The sequence below is a fragment of the Alligator mississippiensis genome, chromosome 1, assembly GCF_030867095.1.
Source record: "Alligator mississippiensis isolate rAllMis1 chromosome 1, rAllMis1, whole genome shotgun sequence".
Lineage (NCBI taxonomy): Eukaryota > Metazoa > Chordata > Crocodylia > Alligatoridae > Alligator > Alligator mississippiensis.
In genome coordinates this window covers 438,729,620-438,753,242 of record NC_081824.1, presented here as the reverse complement: position 1 = coordinate 438,753,242, position 23,623 = coordinate 438,729,620, and the positions used below count along the sequence as shown (strand labels likewise).

At 42.4% G+C, this 23,623-nt stretch overlaps 1 protein-coding gene and 1 long non-coding RNA gene across 3 annotated transcripts; one reads left to right on the top strand and one right to left on the bottom strand.

Moving 5' to 3' along the window:
• Nucleotides 1–2,775: 2,775 nt before the first annotated feature.
• Nucleotides 2,776–12,968, bottom strand: KBTBD3 (kelch repeat and BTB domain containing 3). Of its 2 annotated transcripts, XM_019482015.2 has the most exons (3): nt 12,745–12,831; nt 11,929–12,036; nt 2,776–9,679 (listed from the first exon to the last, which is right to left on the bottom strand). In XM_019482015.2, exon 3 carries the CDS (start codon nt 9,673–9,675, stop codon nt 8,059–8,061), a length of 1,617 nt encoding a protein of 538 aa, XP_019337560.1. In that variant the 5' UTR covers nt 9,676–9,679; nt 11,929–12,036; nt 12,745–12,831; the 3' UTR covers nt 2,776–8,058. The 2 variants fall into 2 exon arrangements, with proteins under 2 accessions (XP_019337560.1, XP_019337559.1); XM_019482014.2 differs by lacking the exon at nt 11,929–12,036 and having other exon boundaries at nt 12,745–12,968.
• On the top strand, nt 10,155–13,165 carry LOC132247759 (uncharacterized). Its single transcript, XR_009459157.1, has 2 exons — nt 10,155–11,353; nt 12,914–13,165. It is a non-coding gene; the product is annotated as an uncharacterized LOC132247759 (long non-coding RNA).
• Nucleotides 13,166–23,623: the final 10,458 nt, after the last annotated feature.

Genomic DNA, 23,623 nt, shown 5'->3' with positions numbered 1-23,623 from the left:
CTCACCCTCACGTGCAGAAGGGCCCGGCCCAGCCAGCATGCCCAGCTTTCAGGTGGGGCTGCTGCTGCCACTGCTGCATCCACTCAGGGATCTGCTTGGCTTCCACAGTCTCCAGCAGCTCTTCCTCTTGTCACTGCTGCAGCGCTTGCTCTGGGCAACTGGTAGGGAAGCGGTGAGGGTAGCGGGGGGGAAGAGGGAGCTGTAGCTGGGCAGAAGCCCAGAATGCATAGCGTGGGGCTGGGGCTGGTGGGAGCGCAGAGCCCAGAGCCTGCACCCGGGGGCCAGCAGAAGCTCGGGTGGGCAGGGTGTGGGTGTGTGGGGTGTGAGGAAGGGAACTCCCCTACACACTGCCCACCCAATGGCAGACAGTCCCTGCCACCGGCAGCAGTAGCAGCAGGGCCTCATGGTGCTTGTGGCCCATGCAGGCACTGCCTCCCAGTGGTGTGCAGCTCCAGCCAGTTCTGGGAGCAGCACGTGGCAGCAAGAAGCAGAGCTAGGCTAGCCCACCTCTCATGCGGGGCCCCCTGCAGTGCACATCCAGCTCCTGGCACTCGTGCCCCACCAGGGAGAAGCCCCGCACGACGGAGCCAGCTGCCTTCCCCGCTGCCTGACACCATGTGCAGTTGCTGGGACTCTACCAGGAAGCAGGGGGTGGGGCTCCCCATCAATTCCAGCAGAGTCCCAGTCCACTGGTTCCATCACGCAGGGCTTCCCTCTGGTGGCACAAGTGCTGGGAGGTGCATGTGCACCATGGGAAGCCCCAGGCAATACAGGCAGGCCAGCCTGGCTCTGCTTCTTGCTGTCTCATCCAGCTCCTGGAACTGGCTGGAGCTGTGTGCTGCCAGGTTGCAGCCCGTGTGTGGGCCATGAGCACCCAGAAGGCCCACTGTCTGCTGCTGCTGCCAGTGGCAGTGGCTCTGCACCATGGGGAGGGGTAGTCTGTGGAGGAGTCCCCACACTCCCTACCCTCCCTCTCTCCCCACAAACCCCACACACCCACACATGCCCTCACAACCCACCCCACAGATACAGACACTTAGCAACATACCCTATTCCCCACACACAGCCACACTCCCTCACAAACCTCACACACATACACACACACACACCCCACCACACACACCCAGCCCCCAACCACACCCCACACAGTCCCCCATGCACTATATACAAGAGTAAGACTTTATTTTTGAGCTATTATGCAATCACCTCTATATACACTATGCCAGCATTTCTCAACCTGTGGGCTGCAACCCAAAAGTGGGTCGCAAGAATATATGAAAGGGCCACGAACAAATTTTCGAAATGGTTCAACAAACTTTAAAAGTGGATTCTTTTTTAAAGGAGAAAAATGTGGGAAAATGTGGCTTTTCCCTTGCAAGCTGGCAGAGTTCCAGCCTGGAAGGGGTTGTTTGGGGCTCCCCCTGCCCCACACACCCACCCCCTGCCCCACACACTGGGGGGCTGGGGGTGGGAGGCAGCAGGCTGGGAATGAGGGGCACTGGGTCAGGACTGGCCATTAATGTTTACAAATGGGTCCTGGTACAAAAGAGGTTGAGAACCACTGCACTACACAAATACAAATCGTGACAAAAGTATTTTTTGGAATGAAATTAAACTATGTTATAGTAGATATTTGACTTTTAATATATGATTCTTTTTTTTTTTCTGGTTCCAAGATGGCAACCCCTACTCCCAAAAGGAGTACTTCCAGGGGAAAGAGAAGGGACTTCAGTGGCAACAGTCAGGGGTCAGAGGGTGGGACTTCCAGTCCCAAGATATAACAACCAGGGGGCAGGGCAAATATCAGGCGCAGGGCTACCATTGCGACCTTCAACAGCTCACCAAAACTCATTAAGCAGCCCTTATTAAGCTAAAATAATTGCCCACCTCTGGTTTAACTCCTCTCAAGGAAAAACTTGTAATCAAGAGAAGTACCTAAAAAAATGAGTATGATTTGCCTTTTATAACCCTCACTCTTTTTGCAACCATCTTTATCTGTATTCTACTTAATGTATCATCACTTACTTACCTCTCTTATACCTCATCCTGCTAATAGTTTTTGAGGCAATAAGTGTCTGTGCAGTACTTCTGACCAGTCTACATGATTCCCAGCTAAAATGAAGCAACTGGATCTTTCAAGGTAAACATCCTTCCTTTGTACTTCAACTTATTTACTACGGCCAAACTCCTGTTAGATTTTATTACGCTACAATCACAGCACTGCCAAACTTTTACAGTGAATTTCTTCACCAGTTGGTACAGCTACACCGGGAATTGTGAAGATGGTTAAATTGCATGCTGATAGTTCCCAAGGGGTATTAGCAGCTCTGGGGGAGGTAGAGTTAAGGTTGTATTGCCATTAAATCAGATTAAACTGATTTCTACCTGATCTAACCCAAAATAAATGTTCACACTGTTTTGCAGAGATTTAAATAAATTGGTTTAAAATCTTACCTTTAATTGATCTGTTGTAATTTTCTCTTATAGACTATCTACTTTAACCAAAAAAATCATTTAAGTGACTTCATAAGCAGCAAATGTTCATTAGTTTAACCACACCATCTTAAAATTTACTCTTTCTTTGCTTAAATTAGTGCATCACTTTGTGTAGACCTGGCCTACAACTTGACCTTGACTGGAATAACGAAATGATGTTACATTCTTAAAATAACCGCCCCCCCCCCCCCCCCAAATCCCTATAGCTAATATGGCTAATTTAGCTAACTGCTGGAGGTTCTCTATATTTTGAGATTTACCATGAAAGAATTCATATGATACAGATAAAAATGTTCAGATTTTATTTCACAAAATGAACATTTCAGCAAATGCAATATCATTGGTAATATTTTTTGACTTTGGAGCACCAACATTATATAAAACTATGGCATATTAATGTTACCGATCTATACTTCTTATCAGATATTGGGAAAAATGCAGTGTGAGAAAAATGTTCAAATAGAAACATGTACCAAATTTTCACCTGCTGTAACTCCACTGATTTTAATAAAAATAAATCATGAAGCTCTCAAGACAGCCAATATTTAAAGCACCTTTGAATAATTTAGGCCACACATCTTTCCTGTGCAAGTCTCCATTTCTGTATAATGCAACAATATTTATCAGAGCAATTTGTAAAGGTTTCCTCATGGAGTCACACCAGGCATAAATTTGAGTCACTAAATCAACCCCATCTTGGGCGTGTCTACACATTTACTGTGCAGTTGATTAATTAGCTGATCAATAAGCGTCACACATCTACATGCATGCCCCTATTAGGCCGTAGTAGATTAATTAACTGTACAGCAGGATAGTACTTTTAAATACAAGTACTATCCTGCTGTGGAGTTTTTTCACCCTGCAGCAGTACACATGGAGATGCTGCCTGGACTGACTGGGGCATGAAGGTACTTCAGTGCAGAGGCTGCCTTCCAGCTAGGCCCCCACTTATGTACCCTTGTGCCCCAGCCAGCCCCTCTGCAGCACGCTGAGCCAGGGGGCTGGCAGGCTGACCCCTGGATTCCCCTGCTCTGACCTGGCTCAATGTGCTGCGCACTAATTGCAAATGCAGATGCACCCCTGCAAACACAACTAACCATTAACCCGCTGTTAACTCTCAGGCAGGCAAATATTTCAGGCGGAGGGCTGCTTACTGAGTTTTGGCAAGCCATTGAGGACCACATGACAGGCAGCCAGGGGCAGATAAATATTAATTTTCTAAATATTTTAGGGGCCCCACAGGCCAGATAGAGTGGCCTGACAGGCCATATCTGGCCTATGGGCTGCATTTTGCCCATCCCTGCTTAACTGGTTACTAACATTTATTTATAAGCAGAAAATAAATACATGATTAAATAAATACAAAACAAAATGTGCTAAGTCTGCAAACATAATGGTTCAACATAAAATATTTTAATATTGGCATTTGTGATAACTACCAAAACTTAAAATTGGTTATACGTTACCAAAATGCCTTAAAACTGGGGTAGCATTCTTTCAATTTTAAGATAATCCAATAAAATAATAACTGGGTATTAAAGAAATCACTTACATGACATCACTTTAATGTATATTATACTCATCATGCTGTAATTTTTTATTTTTTACATAATGTATGTGAATATTTAACATTTCTTGTTTTGGTTACATTATATAAGTGCAAAAAGACTATATACATTTACATGCAAGTAATTTTTCAAATAAATATCAGAATAATCCAGCAAAAAGATGTACAATACTTAAATTTACATTTTTTGACTTTTAAAAAATAATAATGTGCTTTAGTTTAGAAATATCAAACTAAATAATTAAAACAAATGATTTGCATTAATTTGTAACTATTGTAATTGTGTAATACATTTATTTACTAGTTATGATTTAATCCTGCAACTAGAACTCATGGAAATAATCCTTGCTCATTTCAACAGTTATGTTTATTTCACTGAGATTACTTGCATGATTAAGGATTACTCATAGAAGGAGTTGAAAAAGGGTGGGACCTTAACTATATTATGACACCTGTTTTTTAATGTAACATGCCTAAATTTGGGTCCAGTTCTGTTCTCTCTGAAGACAGACGTGCCAATTAAATTTTTCTCCACAACAGAACTGCACAGCAATAGAAAAATCATGTCATTGTATATCAACTTCGCTGGAGGCAACAGAAATTACCAAGTACTTTAACTAATACAACTATATTATCTCTTGATCACTACAACAGTCTGTACTCAAAGAAAACTTTTGAAATTCATGAAAGACTTCCCAGAGTCAGTTCCTGTATTAGTGTCACCACCACACTCAGGGTTGTGTGAATCATCAGACTTATTAGTATCTGTAGCCAGAATTTGTAATATCCATGACTACAATTGTGATGGGTATGGAACTGGATCATATATATATTATCAGTGCATCCAAAGGCTAGCCTGAGGAACACCTATTATTCCATTTGGGTATTTTTAATCTAGGGTTATTTTAACTACCACCTAAGGTCATATACTTTCTGTAGCAGAGAAAAAAATAAAATACACTTATTGAATAGGCATAACATTAATTAAAATGTTTAACTGAAGTGTTGTCCTGAAATGGTGGGCAAAATTTTCTTGTTGTGTAACTGATTAAATTCAGGTAGATAAATCAAGCAGAGAAACTGATCATCCATTTTTAAATTAGCAAAACTCCATATTATTGCCATATGTCTTTTAATGTATATTTTAGGTATTATTTCCCCTCTTGAATTGAAAATGTAATGAAAGAAATCACTCAATTTCATTCTCAATCTTAGGTAAGCCTTATTGTTTACAAATGTTTCCTTGGATTTAAAGACATTTCTAAGTCATTTACTAGGAATGAAAAATGTAGCACAGCTTTAAGACAAACATGCAAGGAATACATTTATTTTTATATGAAGAGTAATGTTTTATTATTAATATTTGAGGAATTACCAGATATAAATTATGGTGAGATTTACCTATTGAGTGTCAGGAAAAAAAAGAACCATTCAGTGTTTAAAATTAGACATCCAAGTTATGCGAGTGTGCTGTACGGATTAGTCTTTATGGCCCTTCTATCTTACTCAAAGCTCACTCTGTAGCTTGGTAAGTTGTCCATAATGGTTCCAATTAAGAAAAAAAGTTATAGATCTATTTCTCTCTGTGTGTCTTGTGTAGTCATGCACACCTATTATACTGAGAATCACACATTTCTCTTCTTTTTCTTATTTTACATCAATTCTACGCTTACATTATATTAGGCAAAGACCACAAGGACACATCCAGACAAGTGTGCACATGTGGTATGAGGTGCTGCAAACTGCAAGCGTTGTACATGCAGGAGTTCACTGTGCTGCAGGGGCGGTTTGACAGTGGGAGATCCTAGTGTCAAAAAAGTGGGCTGGCACATGTGGTGGCAGCATGCATCACCTGAAACTGGAGTCTGGCCAGCAAGAGCCAGGTTCCGCGTGCTGGATAGCCACCACTAGAGCTCTGAGAAGCCCCAAGAACCACAGGTAAGGCTGATGGGGCCAGCCCAGGTGCTGGCCCTAGTTTTTCCTACCCCATCCGGGGCAACTTCCTGCGTGACAGAGTGCATGTGCACGAGCATTCCCCACGGACACATAGCAGGGGCACGACTATGTGCCCCTGCTATTTGGCATTGGAGAAATACACATGCATGCTCATCTGGATGTGCCCCAAAATGGCAAAACAATAGAGAATCAGGTCCTGTATTTGTAATGAAACCTAACACTGAAGTTGTGACAATGCATATACACTCCATACTATGTTATGCACTTTTCCTAATTTGTGCTATATAGCTGTTTTGAACTAACAAAAAGCTGGTGTGTTCTAACAATGAGGTACTTGCATTTTAGTGGGAGGACTGTAAAGTACTTTCTGATCAAGTGTAGTTTTTAAATAATTTGGAGATCATCTGAGAAAGGAGAAATAAAAAGGCAAATGTTAGCTGGAGTCTTAAACCTATAACAAAATATATCCTTTTAAAGAATTGTATCTATACTTTAATACAAACTAGAATTTTTCACTTGAAAAACAGTCTTCATATTTACATAATTTTCAGTTACACTTTTATGAAAATTTTCATGGTAAATCTTGGCTAGCCTCATAAGATTATTTGATGCCAATATACAAGGACAGTCATGGAACTTGGACCTTGTATAGTATTTGAAAAGGAAATATGATACAAAAAGAAAGTGAACTTCAGACATTAATACTGTGCTTGATTATGGGGAAAATGTACCCAGAGAGGTGACATGAACTGTTTTGTTTGTTTAAGATTATCCAGATTGTCTTGACATATCAAGAAAGTTATCTATAACATCTTCCCTCTGGAATTTTATTTATTTGTTCAATTTACATTGCTTAGACATGGTATATGCTCTAAACAAATGTGTACTGTTTTTCCTAGGTAACATGAGTTTACTATTTCAATATATTGTCACTACAGCATACATTACACATAAAAGCAAATTCAGACCTCAGTACTTGTCTGAAGCAGCTGGATGGGGCACTGGAAGATGCATATGCTTAACCAGCACTTTTTTCTTCTGTGAAAGACAACTCTACTTTGGAAGCAGAGTGCTAAATTTGCCAAATGAAATGTTTCACTGCAACTTTACCATTATTATATTAGCTTACCATAACATTTTCTCAAGCAATATATTTAGAGTAGTGATTATCATGTGATATCTACATCCAAGATGGATTGTTGGGTACAAGGTGAAAGTGCATATCCTGAACGGTTTTAGTTTAGTTAAAATTTTATTTACAATTTAAAAAAATGCAATGACTTCAGAAACATCCATTTTGATTTATACAGATGGAGGATTTGTTTATTTCTGTTCTCTACTTAGCATTTTATATACACTGTTATATGGACTCTTCCAATTTAGTTCACTGAAGCAGTTTTATTACAAACTTGTGCCTCCCAGTTCACCTTAACAGTGGCTTAGTAAGTAGCATTGCTTGATAGATGGAAGACTTAGGTTAAACTTTCTCTTTTGGCATAGCTGTGGTTGGTAGCACTACTGAGATAATTATCCGTACAGCTGCAAGAAGTTACTATGTGAGCCACATACAATACAGCAATCCTTGTAGAAAGGTGTCAGTCTCAAGAGATTACCTTACCACAAGGCCAGAATTAAAACAGCAAGTGTGGCTACTACCAAGGCACAAGAAACGAGTGAAACAGGCCACAAGGAAGAGATTAAAAAAAAATCAAACTGTAGAAATGACTACTCTCTTCAGGTTAACTATTCAGACTGAATGCTTTGTGAAGATCAAGGCTTCTTTGGTATTTACCCTTGCTAAAGCCAGTGCAGCAAGTGAAAATTGAGACAATGCTGTGTCTAGACTCCCTCTACTAGGATAAAAAAAAACCTTAATTCATCCCATTAAGATGTTTAGTTATGAACAACAAAATATATATATACACAATCCTACTGAATACATTTTAAACAGAAGACGTTAAAATAAATAAAACTTACAGGTTTTTAAACAGCTTTTAAACAGTTAAAACTTAAGTATGCTATTTTGACCTTATGAACCTTTAAAATCCTTCAGAGCACCCTGCCAAAAGAGAGAACCATGGGTCCCTGCATTTGTTAAACTGAATTACCTGACAGTAAAACTCAGTTAAAGCTCTTGGCATTGGCGAGACTTCCTCCCACTCAGACCTGTTACTGTGGTAGACTTGCACTTCGTCTGTAATTTCATCTGGAGCATAGTCACCACCTAGTATGTAAATTTTGTCTTCTATTCCAACTGCTCCTGCATTAAAGCCAGCACATTCAAAAGATCCTTCCCCTTTCCAAACACAAGTTTCTGGGCAAAAACTGTAAACCTTGTAGGTGGAAAGGTCACATATGTACAATGTGCTGTTCACGGGAACAGCTTTGATTAATGTTGCATGAAAGAACTGTCCAAACTCTGCTACAAGCTCAGACCACTGATCTGTCATAGCATTATACTTAAAGAAACAATCAAGGGATGGATTAAAGGCATCAGTAATCTCTACTTCAGAGCCAAGGACATAAATTATATTTTGACATGCACTTGCTTCTGGATAGTATATGCCTCTTGGTAACTGGCTTACAGATTTCCATTCTTTGGAGAGAGGATTATAAGACTCTACATCCAAAAGACTTCTTGTGTCTTGTGCTCCTTGGGTTTTTCCACCAATTACAAACAACTGATTTAGGGTCATGACAGATGTGTGCATTGTCCTTGTTTTTTTCATAGGTGACACCAAAGAGAATTCATTTTGGACTGGACAGTAACACCAGGTCTGGTCAGTAGCATCATGAAATGGCTCAGCAATATGAAGTCTAATAGTCTTACAGCAGTTCCCTTTGCACCCACCAGTTATAAATATCTTTTCTCCATAACTACATAAACTTGAGCCTGGCAGATCAATCATGTGTGTATGTGGCAGCTCTTTCCATTTATCAGTTTTGATATTATAGCAAAATGTATACCTAATTTCTCCATTTTCTTCCGTTTTGTGAACAAATATATATTTTTCTGTTGTTGAAGGGCGAGCATCTGGAAACAGTCCACTGGAATTTTGCACACTTTTAATTGCATCATTCATTATTACTAAGCAATTAGCACTCTTAAACAAATGTTCTTCAGAGTGCAAAAAGTCCTGCAGGGTCTTTTCAGATAAATGATGTAATCTCACTTTTTTAATCAACTGAGGCAGATGCTTCTGTCTTGTTTCTAAGTTATGTTTGGTCCACTGAAGGACAGCTTTCAGCACAGTTTCTTCCTCAGGGACATTTAGTTCATCTGCTTCAAGACATTTTTGTAATATCTCAAAATTCATCTCCAAGAAATCAGCTGATCTGAGCAACAAGGAAAAATGATGCAGTGCAAATTCTAGTGTATGATCAAACAAATGAACAGACCCATAACTTTCTGACAAGGAAAGCAATTGTAAACAATTGACAAGATCGATAGTTTTTACTAGAAAGTCACTGCAAGCTTTGGAAAGGAGTGAAATTTGAAGAAATGACGACAACTGGAAGAGCATTTCCACATTATCATTTGTTATCTCTGTTTTTCCTGTATAGGCATAATCAAGAAAAGCCTTCACTGCCTTAGGTGACAAATTACTTATAGTAACGCTCCCATCATCTCTTTCTTTCATGTTAACTTCAAACATGGCTCTGCAAATAAAATATAGAAGATACACACAAAGATTAGATAACACATCTAAAATCATCTTGCAAAGATGGGGAAGACAAGGAAACATGATACTGAAAAGAAGGAAAAATCAACACAGTTCAATAAAATATTACAGCAGATGGGCTGACTAGGGCTAAAATATGAAGCACTGTGAAGGTAAGGAAAAGAAATCTAATCTGGTGAAGAAAGACGAGCCAATGGAGAAAAAGATGAAGTTAGATGGTTGAAGTGCTAGGGAAGGAAAATGATCTTGGCAAGAGTGTTTTCAATGGATTTGGGGGACAGAAAATAGACTGGAACTTTCAAGGCCAGACAGAAGGAGGCTTTAATGGTACATGAGATGGTAAGAATTGGTAGGGTGGAGAGAGAGGAAAGGTTGATTTTTTTTAATACTCTGTTGAAAGAAGAAGTATTTAAATTTGTGTTCTGGGTTAAAAGAGACAGCTGAGACAAAAATACTTTCCAGGTTAAAAGCCTGACAACTGGGTGGATGATGGTGAAAAGGTGAGGACAGGATGTCAGAAAAACAGATAGGAACATGGGACTTGGCAAAGGGAAACAGAAAGTCATGGGAACAGATAATAATATTAACTAATAGAACGCAGAGGGAGAAAGGGAGGAACATAGGATGGAGCATTACGGGACCCATCCTCACCTGTCATTCTATGATACATTGTTCCAAATGGTTTACTTTTAAAATGTCACTGCCACAGAGCAGGGTCTGTGGCACTGATGTGTTCAGGCTAAAGCATTCCCAAACTAATTCCTTCTTTTCCAGGGTACATTTCCACAGTGTATTTAGGAAACTTATGTTGAGTTTCTAGCACAAGAGTAGCCTCTCTTTTTCATGTAGGTCCTTGGTTTCTTGCTGCCTAGTTTATAAAGCAGTAGGGTCTGTCTGACACACTCAGATCCTTAACTTCCTGTTAGCTCCTGGATTTTTCCTGCAAACAATATGCAGGGAGGATTTTTTTAATCAGAACTTTCCTGCGTTCCAGGTTACTCAGACCATCTGCATATGCCCAGAGTCATATTACAATAAGCCCATAACTGCTGCACTGAATTCTCCATCAACAGAAATTTGTTGCAATTAAGAGATTACATCTTGAGTGAAAGCAGTGAGGGTCGCAGCACTCTGTGGCACAGCAACAATGAACATTAAATTGTAACTAATATCTCCTTCACACTTCTTGCATGTACTTAGTATTCCATTGTGCTGTGTTCTTTAATATAGGGGACCAAATTCAGATGTATGAGAAAGTGCAAATCTATTGGATTACACCTATTTATGCCACAGAAGATCGTAGGGCATGGTGTTCTAAAATATTTAAATAACATGGATATTCTGCAAAATATACCGTGATATGTTTTGCTTATACCTAGACTACTTGATATGCAATAATACCTCAATAATCCATATTAGCTAATGTTGGGAGCCTAAGAAAAGTAAGGTAGGAAGTAGCTGAAGGAATGAATGACAAGAAATATTCCTTCTTATACTGTTTCTCTTTTCTTCAGCAATAGTTCTTGAGAAAGTGCTGCCTTGGTGCACAATTCAGAATCCTTCAGGAAAAGAGGAATAAGTTGGTGATGGACCTCCACTTGTTGAAGGAAAAAATGACCCACATTTTTCAGCCCCTCATCCTATCCTCTCAGTAAGTAGGCAGTGGGAGTGTTTATACATGCATCATCATTACACAGTAACTTAGGTCAGTGAGCAGTAACTATGGCAACTTACGCTGACTCGGGAGTAAATTTGCTACCTGCATGACGCAAGTAGCAAATTTACTCCTGAATAGTTACTGTGCAGTAACCCTGTTTGTGAGAATTGACTTGGGAGTAACTTTATTCCCAAGTTGGTGCACACACAGCGTTACTGCACTGTAATGGCTACATCTGTAGGCACTGGTCTAAAAACCACATATTGTGCAGTAAATTACTGCGCAGTGAATGCACATGTAGACACACCCAGTGAGTACATTACTTGCTCCCCGTTAGTCTTGATTATCAAGGAGGGCCAGGGGTAGCTTTCATAGGAACTGCTGCAGAAACAGGTGGGAAGCAGAATTATGGAGGTAACTTTACTAAAGCACTTCTGCTCCATGTAGTATTGCCAGCCAGTTCCTCTTCACTCAGGGGGATTTGGCATAAGAACTGTGTTTTCAGTGAAAGCATTAGGAGAAGCAGCTGGCAAGAAGAACAAGTAGCAAATATCTCAACATGTACTCACTGAGCATCTCAGGGCTTCAGTTCATGGCAGGGGCTGGGCTAGGCAATGATATGTTACTCCGGTTTTGCCTTCTTGATAATATTACCTCATTTTCAGTAGTTTTAAATCCTCAGCAAAGAAAAACATGTTTTGTGCTTAAGTGAACAGTATACCTGGAAATATACTTTCAGTGTAGATTTGCAAATTTGTGCCTTACTAGAGCAAAGATTAACAAGATTCTTTGGAAATGAAGATTAGTCATGTTGTAATAGAAAGGACTATATCCTTTATATAGATGAGCACAAATCATTCATTAGCCTTTATAAATCCTGGTACATAAGGAAAGCTGACCAACCCATTTAATGTCTGGGTGTTGAATTTGACATTTGGACAAATTTGTAAAAAATAAGAAAAAAATAAAAATTAACCTCAGATTTTAAGTTACATTTAAACCAAATATCTCCCTTCTTAACTCATCAGAAAAACTGTAAAATGTATTATGAAGTTTATTCCATAATGTTGTGGACTAATTTACTGTAATATAAAATATATTAATGGCATGTGCGCTTCAGATTCAGAGCCATTCTACTTTTTCTAATATGCATGTCTAAATTTGGGCCCAGATTAGGATCCTAATGAAAGTATACATAGTTTACATATATGGTTATAATGCATATATATTACATGCATAATTTAACAATCTTTAATATAATGCTCAAAACTAAGAATAAATACAAGTCATGCTGATCTATTTTATAAATATATCTGGTTATACTGTCCCTACCAAGAACCTAAAAATATCCATTCCCTTCAAAATCATACTACAAGCAACTTTACCTGAAAAAGTCACTGCATGCTGCCAGCACGCAACGATGACAAGGAATAATTTCATCTTTCACAAGTATTTTAAAGTCAAAAAAAATATTTTGTTCTCTGAACCTTTGCAGTACTTTTAAAATTTGTATCCCATGACCTTCAGCCACTAAAGTGTTTATTTTCTTTTCAGGAACAGAAATTCCATTGCAAGTTGATCTGTTAATGCCATCCCGTTGATTGTCCATGTTTTCATCAAACTATTCGTAGAACTGAAATGGAGAAATAAGTCACTGATTGTATAATGCTATTTCAAATTTTAATACATAAATAATGTTGTCAAATGTGTTCATTATGTGAGGTTTTTCAATGTGGTTAATTTGACCCTATTAATTTTAGCCTGAGAAATACAGATACATATAGATCAATAAATACGGTAAACATAGCTATGGTTCCTATGTGATTTTTCATTAGTACAGCAAAAGCTCTGTTATCCGGCACCCATAGGGAATGAGGGGTGCCAGATAACCAAATTTACTGGTTACCTGAGAGGCGTCTTTGCCTGGTCAGGCCACCGCCCCTCCCACCGCATTCGGTGCTCCAGGCTTTCACTCCAGGCTTTCACTCCCTGGCATTGGTGTGCTGGGGGACAGGGAGAGGGGCCCTGCACAGGTGTCAGTGTGCCGGGGAACAGGGAGGGAGGCCCTGCACAGGCTGCTTTGGCCCAGGCCATGGCAAAGTGGGACTTGGCAAAACTGGAAGTGGGATTTCCGGTTTCATTTTTGCCACATCAACCGGCATGCCAGTTAATAAAGTGCGGGATAACACGGCTTTTACTGTATTTAGTTTAAAAGACTGTATTGTCTGTTTATTATGGCATATGTAGGGAGACAGTGCATGAACAAGACTGTCCATCTTTGCACTCACATAGATGCCTACGTTTGCTGCGCTTCTCCTTGGTAACAGCAAGGGAGATGAGCAGCTATAATGGAACCATTAGTCTGCTTTTTCTCATTTAGAAGAAAGGAGTGGGCACAATGTTGAACTCCCATTGCCAGGAGCTAGGACAGATCAGGCAGTAGGAAAAAAGTTACCTCCTGATCATGAAGAAAAAGGAAAGAAATTAATTTTAACTTTTCATCTACTGCCATTATTAAAGTAAAATACACACACACACACACACACACTATATCTTATAGGCCTTGTAGCAGGCCAGTAGGGGGTGCTCCTACGCTGAGCCACCCACCTCACTGCGCCCGACCACCTACCAAGCTCTTGAGTGCCTCCCTGGGGGCGTCTCATGTCTAGCCAACTCCCTTCCTGGAGCACACTCACAAGCCTAGGGGTAGCGCTGCCACCACTCACGAGTCTCAGCCTGTTAGTGGCTCTGTGCCTCGTGAGGTACACAGGCTTTATCGACTCACTGCAAGAACTTGGGGTGCTTCCCTTAGTCTGAAGCACAAACAGTGGTCTCCTTTAGTCAGCCAGACCAAGGCAACCCCGAGACATAATCTAGACCCTCTCCCAATAAGTCTCCCACGCTAGGTATAGAGGAGAACTTAATTAACTACAGGGAGTAGGTTTGGAATAGGGTACAGGGTACAGCAGTATCAGAGAAAAACGTTAGAGCAAATGGGGTGCCTGGGGAGACTTTGATCATGCATCTGAGTTACTGGAAGCTATGTTTCTACTTGGATTCATTTAATAGATTTCATAGACATTAGGGGCTGGAAGGGACCTCATAAGATCAGGTCCAGCCCCCTGCCATAGGTGGGAAGTCAGCTGGGATCAAGTGATCCCAGCAAGAAATAAATCCAGCTGTTTTTTTAAGGAGTCCAGAGTAGGTGCTTGCATCACCTCTGGGGGGATTTTGTTCCAGACCCTGGACACATGCACTATAAAGAACTTTTTTCTTATGTCTAGTCTAAATCATCCTTCCTGGAGTTTATAGCCATTAGACCTTGTTATCTCTTGGGGAGCTCTGGTGAACAGGTGTTCTCCCAGGTCCTGATGTACCCCTCTTCTTAAGTTGTAGGCTGCCACCAGGTCCCCCCTGAGCCTTCTCTTCTCCAGACTGAAGAGTCTCAAGTCCCTCAGCCTCTCTTCGTATGACCTTCCCTCTAGGCCTTGGATCATTCAAGTGGCTCTCCTCTGGACACTCTCAAGCTTCTCCACATCCTTCCTGAAGTGGGGGGTGTGAAGAACCAGAGGATACCATGAGCATAGGTCTGGCCAGAATAATACCTCCACACTACAGCGGGAGCTCCCAGTCTGCCCCAGACCTGCTTCACCACCTCGTCCAGTGAGGCGGATTGGCAGGAATCAGTGGCCGGGTCAATATCCAGGGCCGGGCAGGGAACTGGGGAGGAGAAGCGAGTAAGCATGGAAGATGACAGGCAGGTAGGACAGTTGCCATACCCAGCCTGAGACTGAAGTCCCTGGGAATGGGGCAAGAGACTGATCTGGTTTTGTGGGCTCAGAGGAGTCCTCATTAAAAGGAAAAGAAGAGTGTGAGAGAGAGAGAGAGAGAGAGAGAGAGAAAAGGGGCACTCTCGGCTTGTTTTTGCGTGTGTGCTGATTAACTGTCGCGGGCAGCCAATTAAGCTGGGTGCAGTGGCAATTAGAGAGGGAAGGAAAAAAACCAGCCAAAAACCCATTTGCCTGTGGCACCGACAGTCAAGCACCTGGGAGAAGGCAAGCAAAGCAGAAGGGGTTGTCTTGACCCCGACAACCAGGAAGGGGACTCGGCATGGTCAATACATTTTCTTTTTTGTTTTTTGTTTTTTTGTTCCGTCTTTCGCCGGCACAGAAGTCAGCGGCGTGAACCAGTGGTCAGTTGAGGTTGGGGAAGGGAAGTCATCACCCCTCCCTTTTCTTTTACATCCTCAAAACATCAAAGTCATGGCAGGCGGAAATAGAGAGAGAGAGAGCCACCCCAACCAGACCGACGGAGGGTCATGACATGTGGGAGAGGACCAGTGAATGCCAACCAGGCGCAAAGGCACACACCCGTATCCAGTGACTACCCGACAAGCTGGTGCATTGGCTGGGAATATCAACGACAGCCGAGAGGAAACCAAGAGAATGGAAGTTCCCGTGGCGGCGCTGGCAGCCGGCTTGGATCCTGCCCAGCAGACACTACACTTGGTGGGACAAGTCCTCCAGCAACAGGAGCAGCAATCAGCGTGACAGTTGGCTTTGGAGGAAAGCTAGATCCAGCAAGAAGCTTGGCACCAGCGGAATGTGGTCAAATTGAGAATACCGAAGATGTCGATACATGATGACCCAGAGGTATTCCTGGAAAGTTTTGAGTGGTCCGCCTTGGCGGCCAGGCTGGAGAAGTCCCGATGAGCTGGGCAGTTGGGGGTCTTGTTAATAAGGAAGGCCCAAGTAGCCTATGGATCCATGAGGTGGGATGAAGCCAGGGACTATGAGAAAGTCAAGATGGAAATCTTATACCAGCTGAACATCAACCCCAAAACCTACTGGCAGACATTTAGGGTGAGGAAGCAGAGGGAAGCAAAAGAGCCATGGGCTTTGCTATAGCAGCTGGCTGACCTGGCAGTCAAGTGGCTGAGGCCAGTAAAGAGTTCTAAAAATGAGATTTGTGACAAGATCCTACTGGAACAGTTTTTGATTTAGATGAAGAGACCCAGCAGTGGGTCCACTGTCATAGGCCGGGGTCCTCCACAGAAGCACTGCAGCTAGCTGAAAACTTTAGCAGTGCCCTAGGGGGAAATCTGCCAGACCGGAATCCGAGGGTGATGGGGTACTCGAAACCCCGTGAACCTGCTAAACCAGGGAGTCAGGAACTCCAAGAGATTAGGAAGCCTAACAGCAATGGGGTGATCTGCTTTTGATGTGGGAAAGTGGGGCACATGTCCCGAGACTACGCCTACCTGCCATGAACCACTTCCTGAGCAACGCATTCTCCGTTTGAAGAGTTGGGTGTGCCATCAGGCCCTGCAGATTCAGTCGGAATAGAGTCTAGGGACTGTAGCATAGGGAAGCAGGTTTTGTCCTTGGTCCCATCCTGTGGTGGAAGCCTGGGTTGAGGGCGAGAGGTTGGAAGCAACTGTAGACACCAGTTGCTCCTACACCTTCATACAAAGCAGGCTGATCCCACCACCTATCTCCAGAAAGCCATCCCTGTGAGGATGACCTGTATACATGGACATGGTACTTATTACTCCTGGAAGATCTATCAGGTCACTGTGTTGAATACCACTTGGGAAATGCCAATTGGGGTGGCCCATGACCTGCCATACCCTATGATTCTAGGACGAGACTGGAACAAGATTTATGAAGTCTTAAATGTAATAAGAAGTGGTAGCCCGGGGGGAGGAGGGAGGGGAGTCAGCCTGTCAGGGAACCAGGCAGAAGACCTCCATGAAGAAGATTTCGATGTAGAACAACTAGCGTGTAGTCAGACATTTCGAAGGGCCCAGGAGGTGGAGGAGTTTCAGGCCATTCAGGAAACCAAATTGACAAGAAGGGAAGAGGAAGTAGTGGACCCAGGGCGCTATGCAAATCTGCCCCGGTTTGAGGTCAGAAAAGGGTTGTTGTATTGGGTGAAGTGGGGTCCACCAGGGGGGAAGGAGGTAGCTCAGCTGTTAATACCAGCTCAGTTTAGGCTACCCCTACTTAAGTTAGCCCATGAGAATCTGTTAGGGGGACACATGGGGCACTGTAAGACAGAAACTCAGTTGATGAAATGGTGCTTTTGGTCAGGGCTGTATGAGCAGGTGGAGAGGTTTTGCCAAGCCTGTCCGGCATGCCAGAGAGTGAGTATGAGTAAGCCGGCACGGGCCCCTTTACAGCTTATGCCCATGATCGAAGTCCCGTTCTCACGTATTGCGCTGGATGTGGTAGGGCCCCTCTCTGAAAGTTCGGCGGGGCATCAGTACTTGCTAGTTATCATAGACTATGCGAACAGGTTCCCAGAGGCGGTCCCCATGTGAATGGTCACGGGATGCTGGGTGGCAGAAGAGCTTTTAAAATGGATCACCAGGGTGGGCATCCTGAAGGAGACTGTCACGGATCAAGAGTCTAACTTTATGTCCGGGGTCCTGCAAAGTCTATGTGGGATGTTGCAGCTTAGACACCTGCATACAATGGTATATCACCCCCACACCAATGGGGTAGTGGAGAGGTTTAATCAGACCTTAAAGAATATGTTGCGGTGGTGTGTGCAAACTGACCCCTGAAGGTAAGACGTAATGGTCTGCCATTGTTGTTTGCAGTGCGGGAAGCCCTGCAAGCATCATTGGGGTGTGCTCCGTTTGACTTGGTGTATGGGCATTGGCCAAGAGGGTTGTTAGACCTGGTAAAAGAAGGGTGGGAAGAAGGACCAAAAGGGGGCATCAACCCCTTGGATTACGTGCAGAATATGAGACAGCATCTGCAGAGGGCAGGGGAGTTGGCGCGAGAACATTTGAGAGTAGTGCAGCAAACACAGAAAGCTACATATGATAAAAGGGCTCAGGAAAGGAACCTCCAAGCCGGCCAGAAGATCCTGGTGCTGCTCCCTGATATCAAGAATAAACTCCTGAAGTGTTGGCAGGGGCCTTTTGAGGTGACTTGGCAAGCGGACCCTGTAGATTATGAAGTTTTAAAGCCAGGGTTCCGAAGGGAGAGAGAGATTTATCATGTCAATTTGCTTAAAGAGTGGAGAGAACAGGAGGGCCTGTTGGTCAATCCATCTCCACTGGGGGAGGAGATCGGTTGGAAGCTGGGGCCAGAGCTGGAACCAGGGGCAGGGAATGCAATAGTCCTGGTTGGAGCCCAACTTAACCCTCAACACCAACGCCAGTTGGGGGGTTTGGTGAGGTAATTCCATGACATCTTCAGCGAAATTCCTGGCTGTGCGAGAGGAATAACCCACTATATAATAACCCCCCCAGGGCAGATTGTCAGGGAAAAATGGAGGAAGATTCCCCGTTACAGGTATAATGCCATCCGTACAGAGCTCACTAAGATGTTGGAGCAAGGCATTATTCAGGAGTCATGTAGTCTGTGGTAGAGTCCCATCATAGCAGCCACTAAGCCTGACGGGTTGTTGCGACTATGCATGGACTTTAGGAAGGTGAACACCATACCACGGTTTGATGCCTTTCCCATGCCTCAGATCAGTGAGCTTCTAGAAAGAGTGGGGCAAGCCCAATTCATTTCTACGCTTAATCTATCTAAGGGGTATTGGCAGGTGCCACTGAGGATGGAAGATAGGGCTAAAACGGCCTTCTGCACCCCGTGGGGCTTATGTGAATTCAAGAGAATGCCTTTTGGGCTGCATGGGGCGGCTGCAACTTTTCAAAGGTTGATTGAGTGGGTGTTGGCCCCACACCAGTGGTATGCTGCTGCCTATATAGACGACATTATAATATACACCCAGGGATGGGAGGAACATCTAGAGGCAGTGAGAGCAGTGTTACAGGAATTACACCAAGCCAGTTTCATGGCCAATACAAAAAAATGTGTCCTGGGTAAGGCAGAAACTAAGTATCTGGGTTTTATGGTAAGGACTTAGAAAGGTTTTATGGTTCAGCACTAGTGAGGCCACATCTGGAATACTATGTCCAGTTTTGGGCCCCTCACTACAGTGGGGGTTACAGTGGACAATTTGGAGAGAATCCAGTGGAGAGCAATGAAAACAGCTACAGAGCTTGGGCACGTGGCATATGAGGAGAGGCTGAGGAAACTGGTCTTATTTAGTCTAGAGAAGAGAAGACTGGTGGGGGGGGGAGGGGGATTTAATAACAGCCTTCAGCTACCTGAAGTATGGTTCCAGAGAAGATGGAGCTAGACTGTTCTCAGAGGTTGCAGATGACAGAAAAAGGAGCAATGGTCTCAAGTTGCAGCAAAGGAAGTTTAGGTTAGAACTTAGGAAAAACTGTGTCACTAGGAGGGTAGTAAAGCACTGGAACAGGTTACCCAGGGAGGTTGTGGAATCTCCATCTTTGGAGGTTTTTAAGGCCCAGTTAGACAAAGCCTTGGCTGGGATAATCTAGTTAGGGATGGCCCTGCTCTGAGCAGGCGATTGGACTAGATCAGTGTTTGTCACCCATTTTTGTACCAGGACCCATTTGTAAACATCAATAGCTAGTCCCGACCCAGTGCCCTGCACTCCTGAGCTACTGCCCCCTGCCCCCCAGTGTGTAGGGCAGGGGGTGGTTGTGTGGGGCACGGGGTGTGTCAGGGACATGGGGGGGCCTCAAGCAGCCCCTTGCAGGTTTCCCATGTTTTTTTCCTTTAAAAGGAGAATCCATTTTTAGAAGTGTGTCCGCAACCCTTTCATATATTCTTGCAACCCACTTTTGAGTCACAACCCACATGCTGAGAAACAGTGGACTAGATGACCTCCTGAGGTCTCTTTGAACCCTACTTTTGTACGATTCTTTGATTCTATAGGCTTGATTCTGACAACCTTTACTGAGAAAGGTAATTCTAGCTTTTACATGTGTAAGCCAGAATTACACTTCTTAATTGTGCAAGCACATCTTAATTGTACTGAGGACTGAAGGAAGTCCCCAGAAGTTTGCATAATTTAAAATCCTAAATTTTGGGCAAGGAATAATAGCTTACTGCTTAGCTAGGAGGTACAAAGGCATTTCAGTCTCAATACAGGGTCAGAAAATGCAGGAATGCATGTTTTCCTAATTTCCTCCTATTTATATTCTCACTGACATCCTGTCGTGCTTTTAGCTTCTTTCATTCCTTGGAGTCTCAGAACAGCAGAGACTCCCTATGCCTGTGGAAGGGTGACTACACCTGAAAACTTGCAAAGAACATTTTTCCAATGACTCAGTTGGTGTAATAAAAGATATCACATCTACCTAATAAACCTTGACTGCCTATGCCCTTAGACCAACATGGCTACAACCAAAAACCCAGCAAGGAATGCACCTGTCACACTGCAAGCACTCCCCCACCTGGTCATCCCTGGCAGGCACATGCAGGCTGCAGTCACTGCAAAGCAAGGCCAGAACTGGGATAAAAGCCTCCCTGGTCAGGGACTGTGCCTAGGCACAGCCTGCACAGGTACAGGCAGAGGAAAGGCTAGTAGTGATAGTGCTTTGGCTAAGGTGGAGAGGGGTGGAGCCAAACTTGCACAGTTGGAACAGACAGCCCAGCCCAGCCCAGGGCTGCAGAGCATGCTGGGATGCTGAGGAACTCTGATTTAACTTAAATCAGGAAGGGGTCTGGGACAGAACTTCCATAAACTGGTTTGACCTCAATCAGTTACATCTGATACTACATTCAACCAGGTCTATCTCAAACTGGTTTTGGCCTTTTGAAACTGGTTTATATGCACTGAACTTCTGTTCTGTTACAGGTTTAAACCAGTTTCTGATCAGGTAAACTGGTTTATGTGTATCTTCTCTCCCTAGCCTTTACTGCAGAGGTAATTAGTCAACTCAACAGGAAAGCATACATGTAGATGAACCCAGGGAGTTGGAAACTCTGTTAAAACACTTGTTTTAAGGTTTCAATACTTTATTAACGGTCACTCTCAATTTTTTCCATTTTGCAAATGGAACAAATAAAAAAGGACTCAAATTATTTCTATGTACTGTTTTCTATATGAAGAATAAATACCTTTTTGAAAGTGAATTTTATTTCCTGGATATTTGTAGAATTCTAGATTTATGGTAACAGCAGTTAAGTGTTGAAAGTCAGACACCATCTTAGCCTTACATGAGAGTCAAAAGAAAGGTAAATGATGTGGAAGACAAACTATCTCTAGTAGATAACAATGACAGTACATCAAAGTTACAATTCTTTCAATTTGTATCCTGGCAAGAGCACTATGGCCCATTTTAGGAAACCTACTACAACAAAACAAACAAACAGAACTTCAGCGTGAACTTCTTGAGATAGAAATAGTTTCAGAACGTATTTGTACAATGCCTAGTATAATGAAGCACTATCGTAGTTTAGTTGTTTAGGCACTCCGGTAATACATATATGAATAATCTGACTTTTGACTTCCATGGATGCAGCCTTCAAAGGTTGCAATTTTCAGCTGTTCCATTATAAAGATATTACCACACAAGTCTTGCGGTCTTTAACCATCACAGCTACAACACTAGTACAGCATGGAAGATAACAAAATTTGGTATTTAAAGTGGAAAATTCTCAGTGGACATGTCTACATGAGATGTTTACTGAGGAACAAACTAACTAGCTCTGCAGTAAACATCTTGGTGTCTACATATGCAGCTCTATCAGGGTGCAGGAAACTAAGAAAATCTGCAGCAGGGTAGCACTTGTAAATACAAGTACTATCCTGCTACAGAGTTTTTTACCCCTCAGCACCACACATATAGATGCTGATGTGGCTGGCTGGGGCACAAAGGTGCTTTAGTGTGGGGACTGCTTACTAACTAGCCCTGTACTGAAGCACCCTTGTGTCATAGCCAGCCCTTCCACAGCATGTTGATCCAGGAGGGGAGCAGCCCTGTGCTGTCAGGCTGATCCCCATACCTCCTGCTGACTGGGGCTGCTCTGACCAAACTCAACGCGCTTTGGTCCCAGGCACACATGTAAACCTGGCACCCAGAAGCAATACATTCTGGTGAAGTAAGCACTGGAGTTTATTGCTCTGCATTAAAACCTATGTGTAGATACACCCAATGTGAAGAAAAAAGGAACTAAAATGCACAGTGCCATCTCCTTTCTAAACTTATGTAAGAAACAAATCACCCTCCTTATCATCTGCAATTTGTGGCTAACATAATGGAGTTAAATAAAATCATTTCTACTAAGTAGTATTTTGCTAGGCTTGAAGTTGCTTGTCAAGTCTAAGGAAGGGCAGTTTTTGCCCTTGGCTAAAATCTCTCCCAACTATAAGTTGGTCTAATAAGAGATATTACCTCACAAATTCTGCTTCTCATCCTGAACCATCCCAGCTTTAACACGACTTTAGAAATGCTTGTTTATACTAAATAAAGGAATCAACTTTCCATTAACTCAGAGTATATGACACCCTGAAGTGTAATCTCTCTTCACTCCTTGGTGAGAGAAATTGCTTTACTTACTGGTTTGTAGTAATTGTCTGTCCGACACAGGTGGATACCTTAAGAAAAACATTTCCCCCCCCCGCCAACACAGACACTTGCCTGTTTCACTCATCTGGTGCACTCTTCCTACTAGATATAATTTTTTTAACGAGTTTTGAATTCGGATATCCTAGGGTATATTTTCTCAAGAGGAAAGTATTGTGACCATAGAAAATAGATAACTGTAGAGAATTTGAGAATTATGTATATTTGTGATGGATTTTAATTTTATTGTCTGCTTTTCCTTCCATTTTAATACCAGGTATCACTGTAAAGCATACATTTTATTTTAAAATGTTTATAATCTTAATATTTTAGCTGCCTTTCCTGCTTCTAAACTGAATTTTATAGAATACTATACAATCTGACAAGTTATATCATGGAAGTCCACACTTTAAAATCTAACACTAAGAATAAAATAAATCCCTATAATTTTAAAGGATATCTACCTAAACAAAAATGTTCAGATTTTTTTTTTTTTAGTATCTCAGGATGTTTCCCCATATTCCTATAGGTTATCCATTTAAGTGAATGGAATGTTGACAACTTGCTCAAAATTTCTAGATACAGAAATTCATGCACATTAACAATTTAGACCCTCATCCCACAAAGCTTTAGTCATACAAAATAAGAATTATTTAAATGTAGGATTGGACCCTCAGCCCCAGGCCTGTACATACTTATGCACATGAATAGCCCCAATGAGTGCAATGAGACAACTCATGTGTGTAAATTTCAGCATGTTTGTAAAAGTTCATGGGCTTGGCACCTGAAGGGTCGCATCCAAAGTAAATGGGAGTTGTTTCAAACTATTTGAGTTGGTCTAATAAAATATATCAGATTTA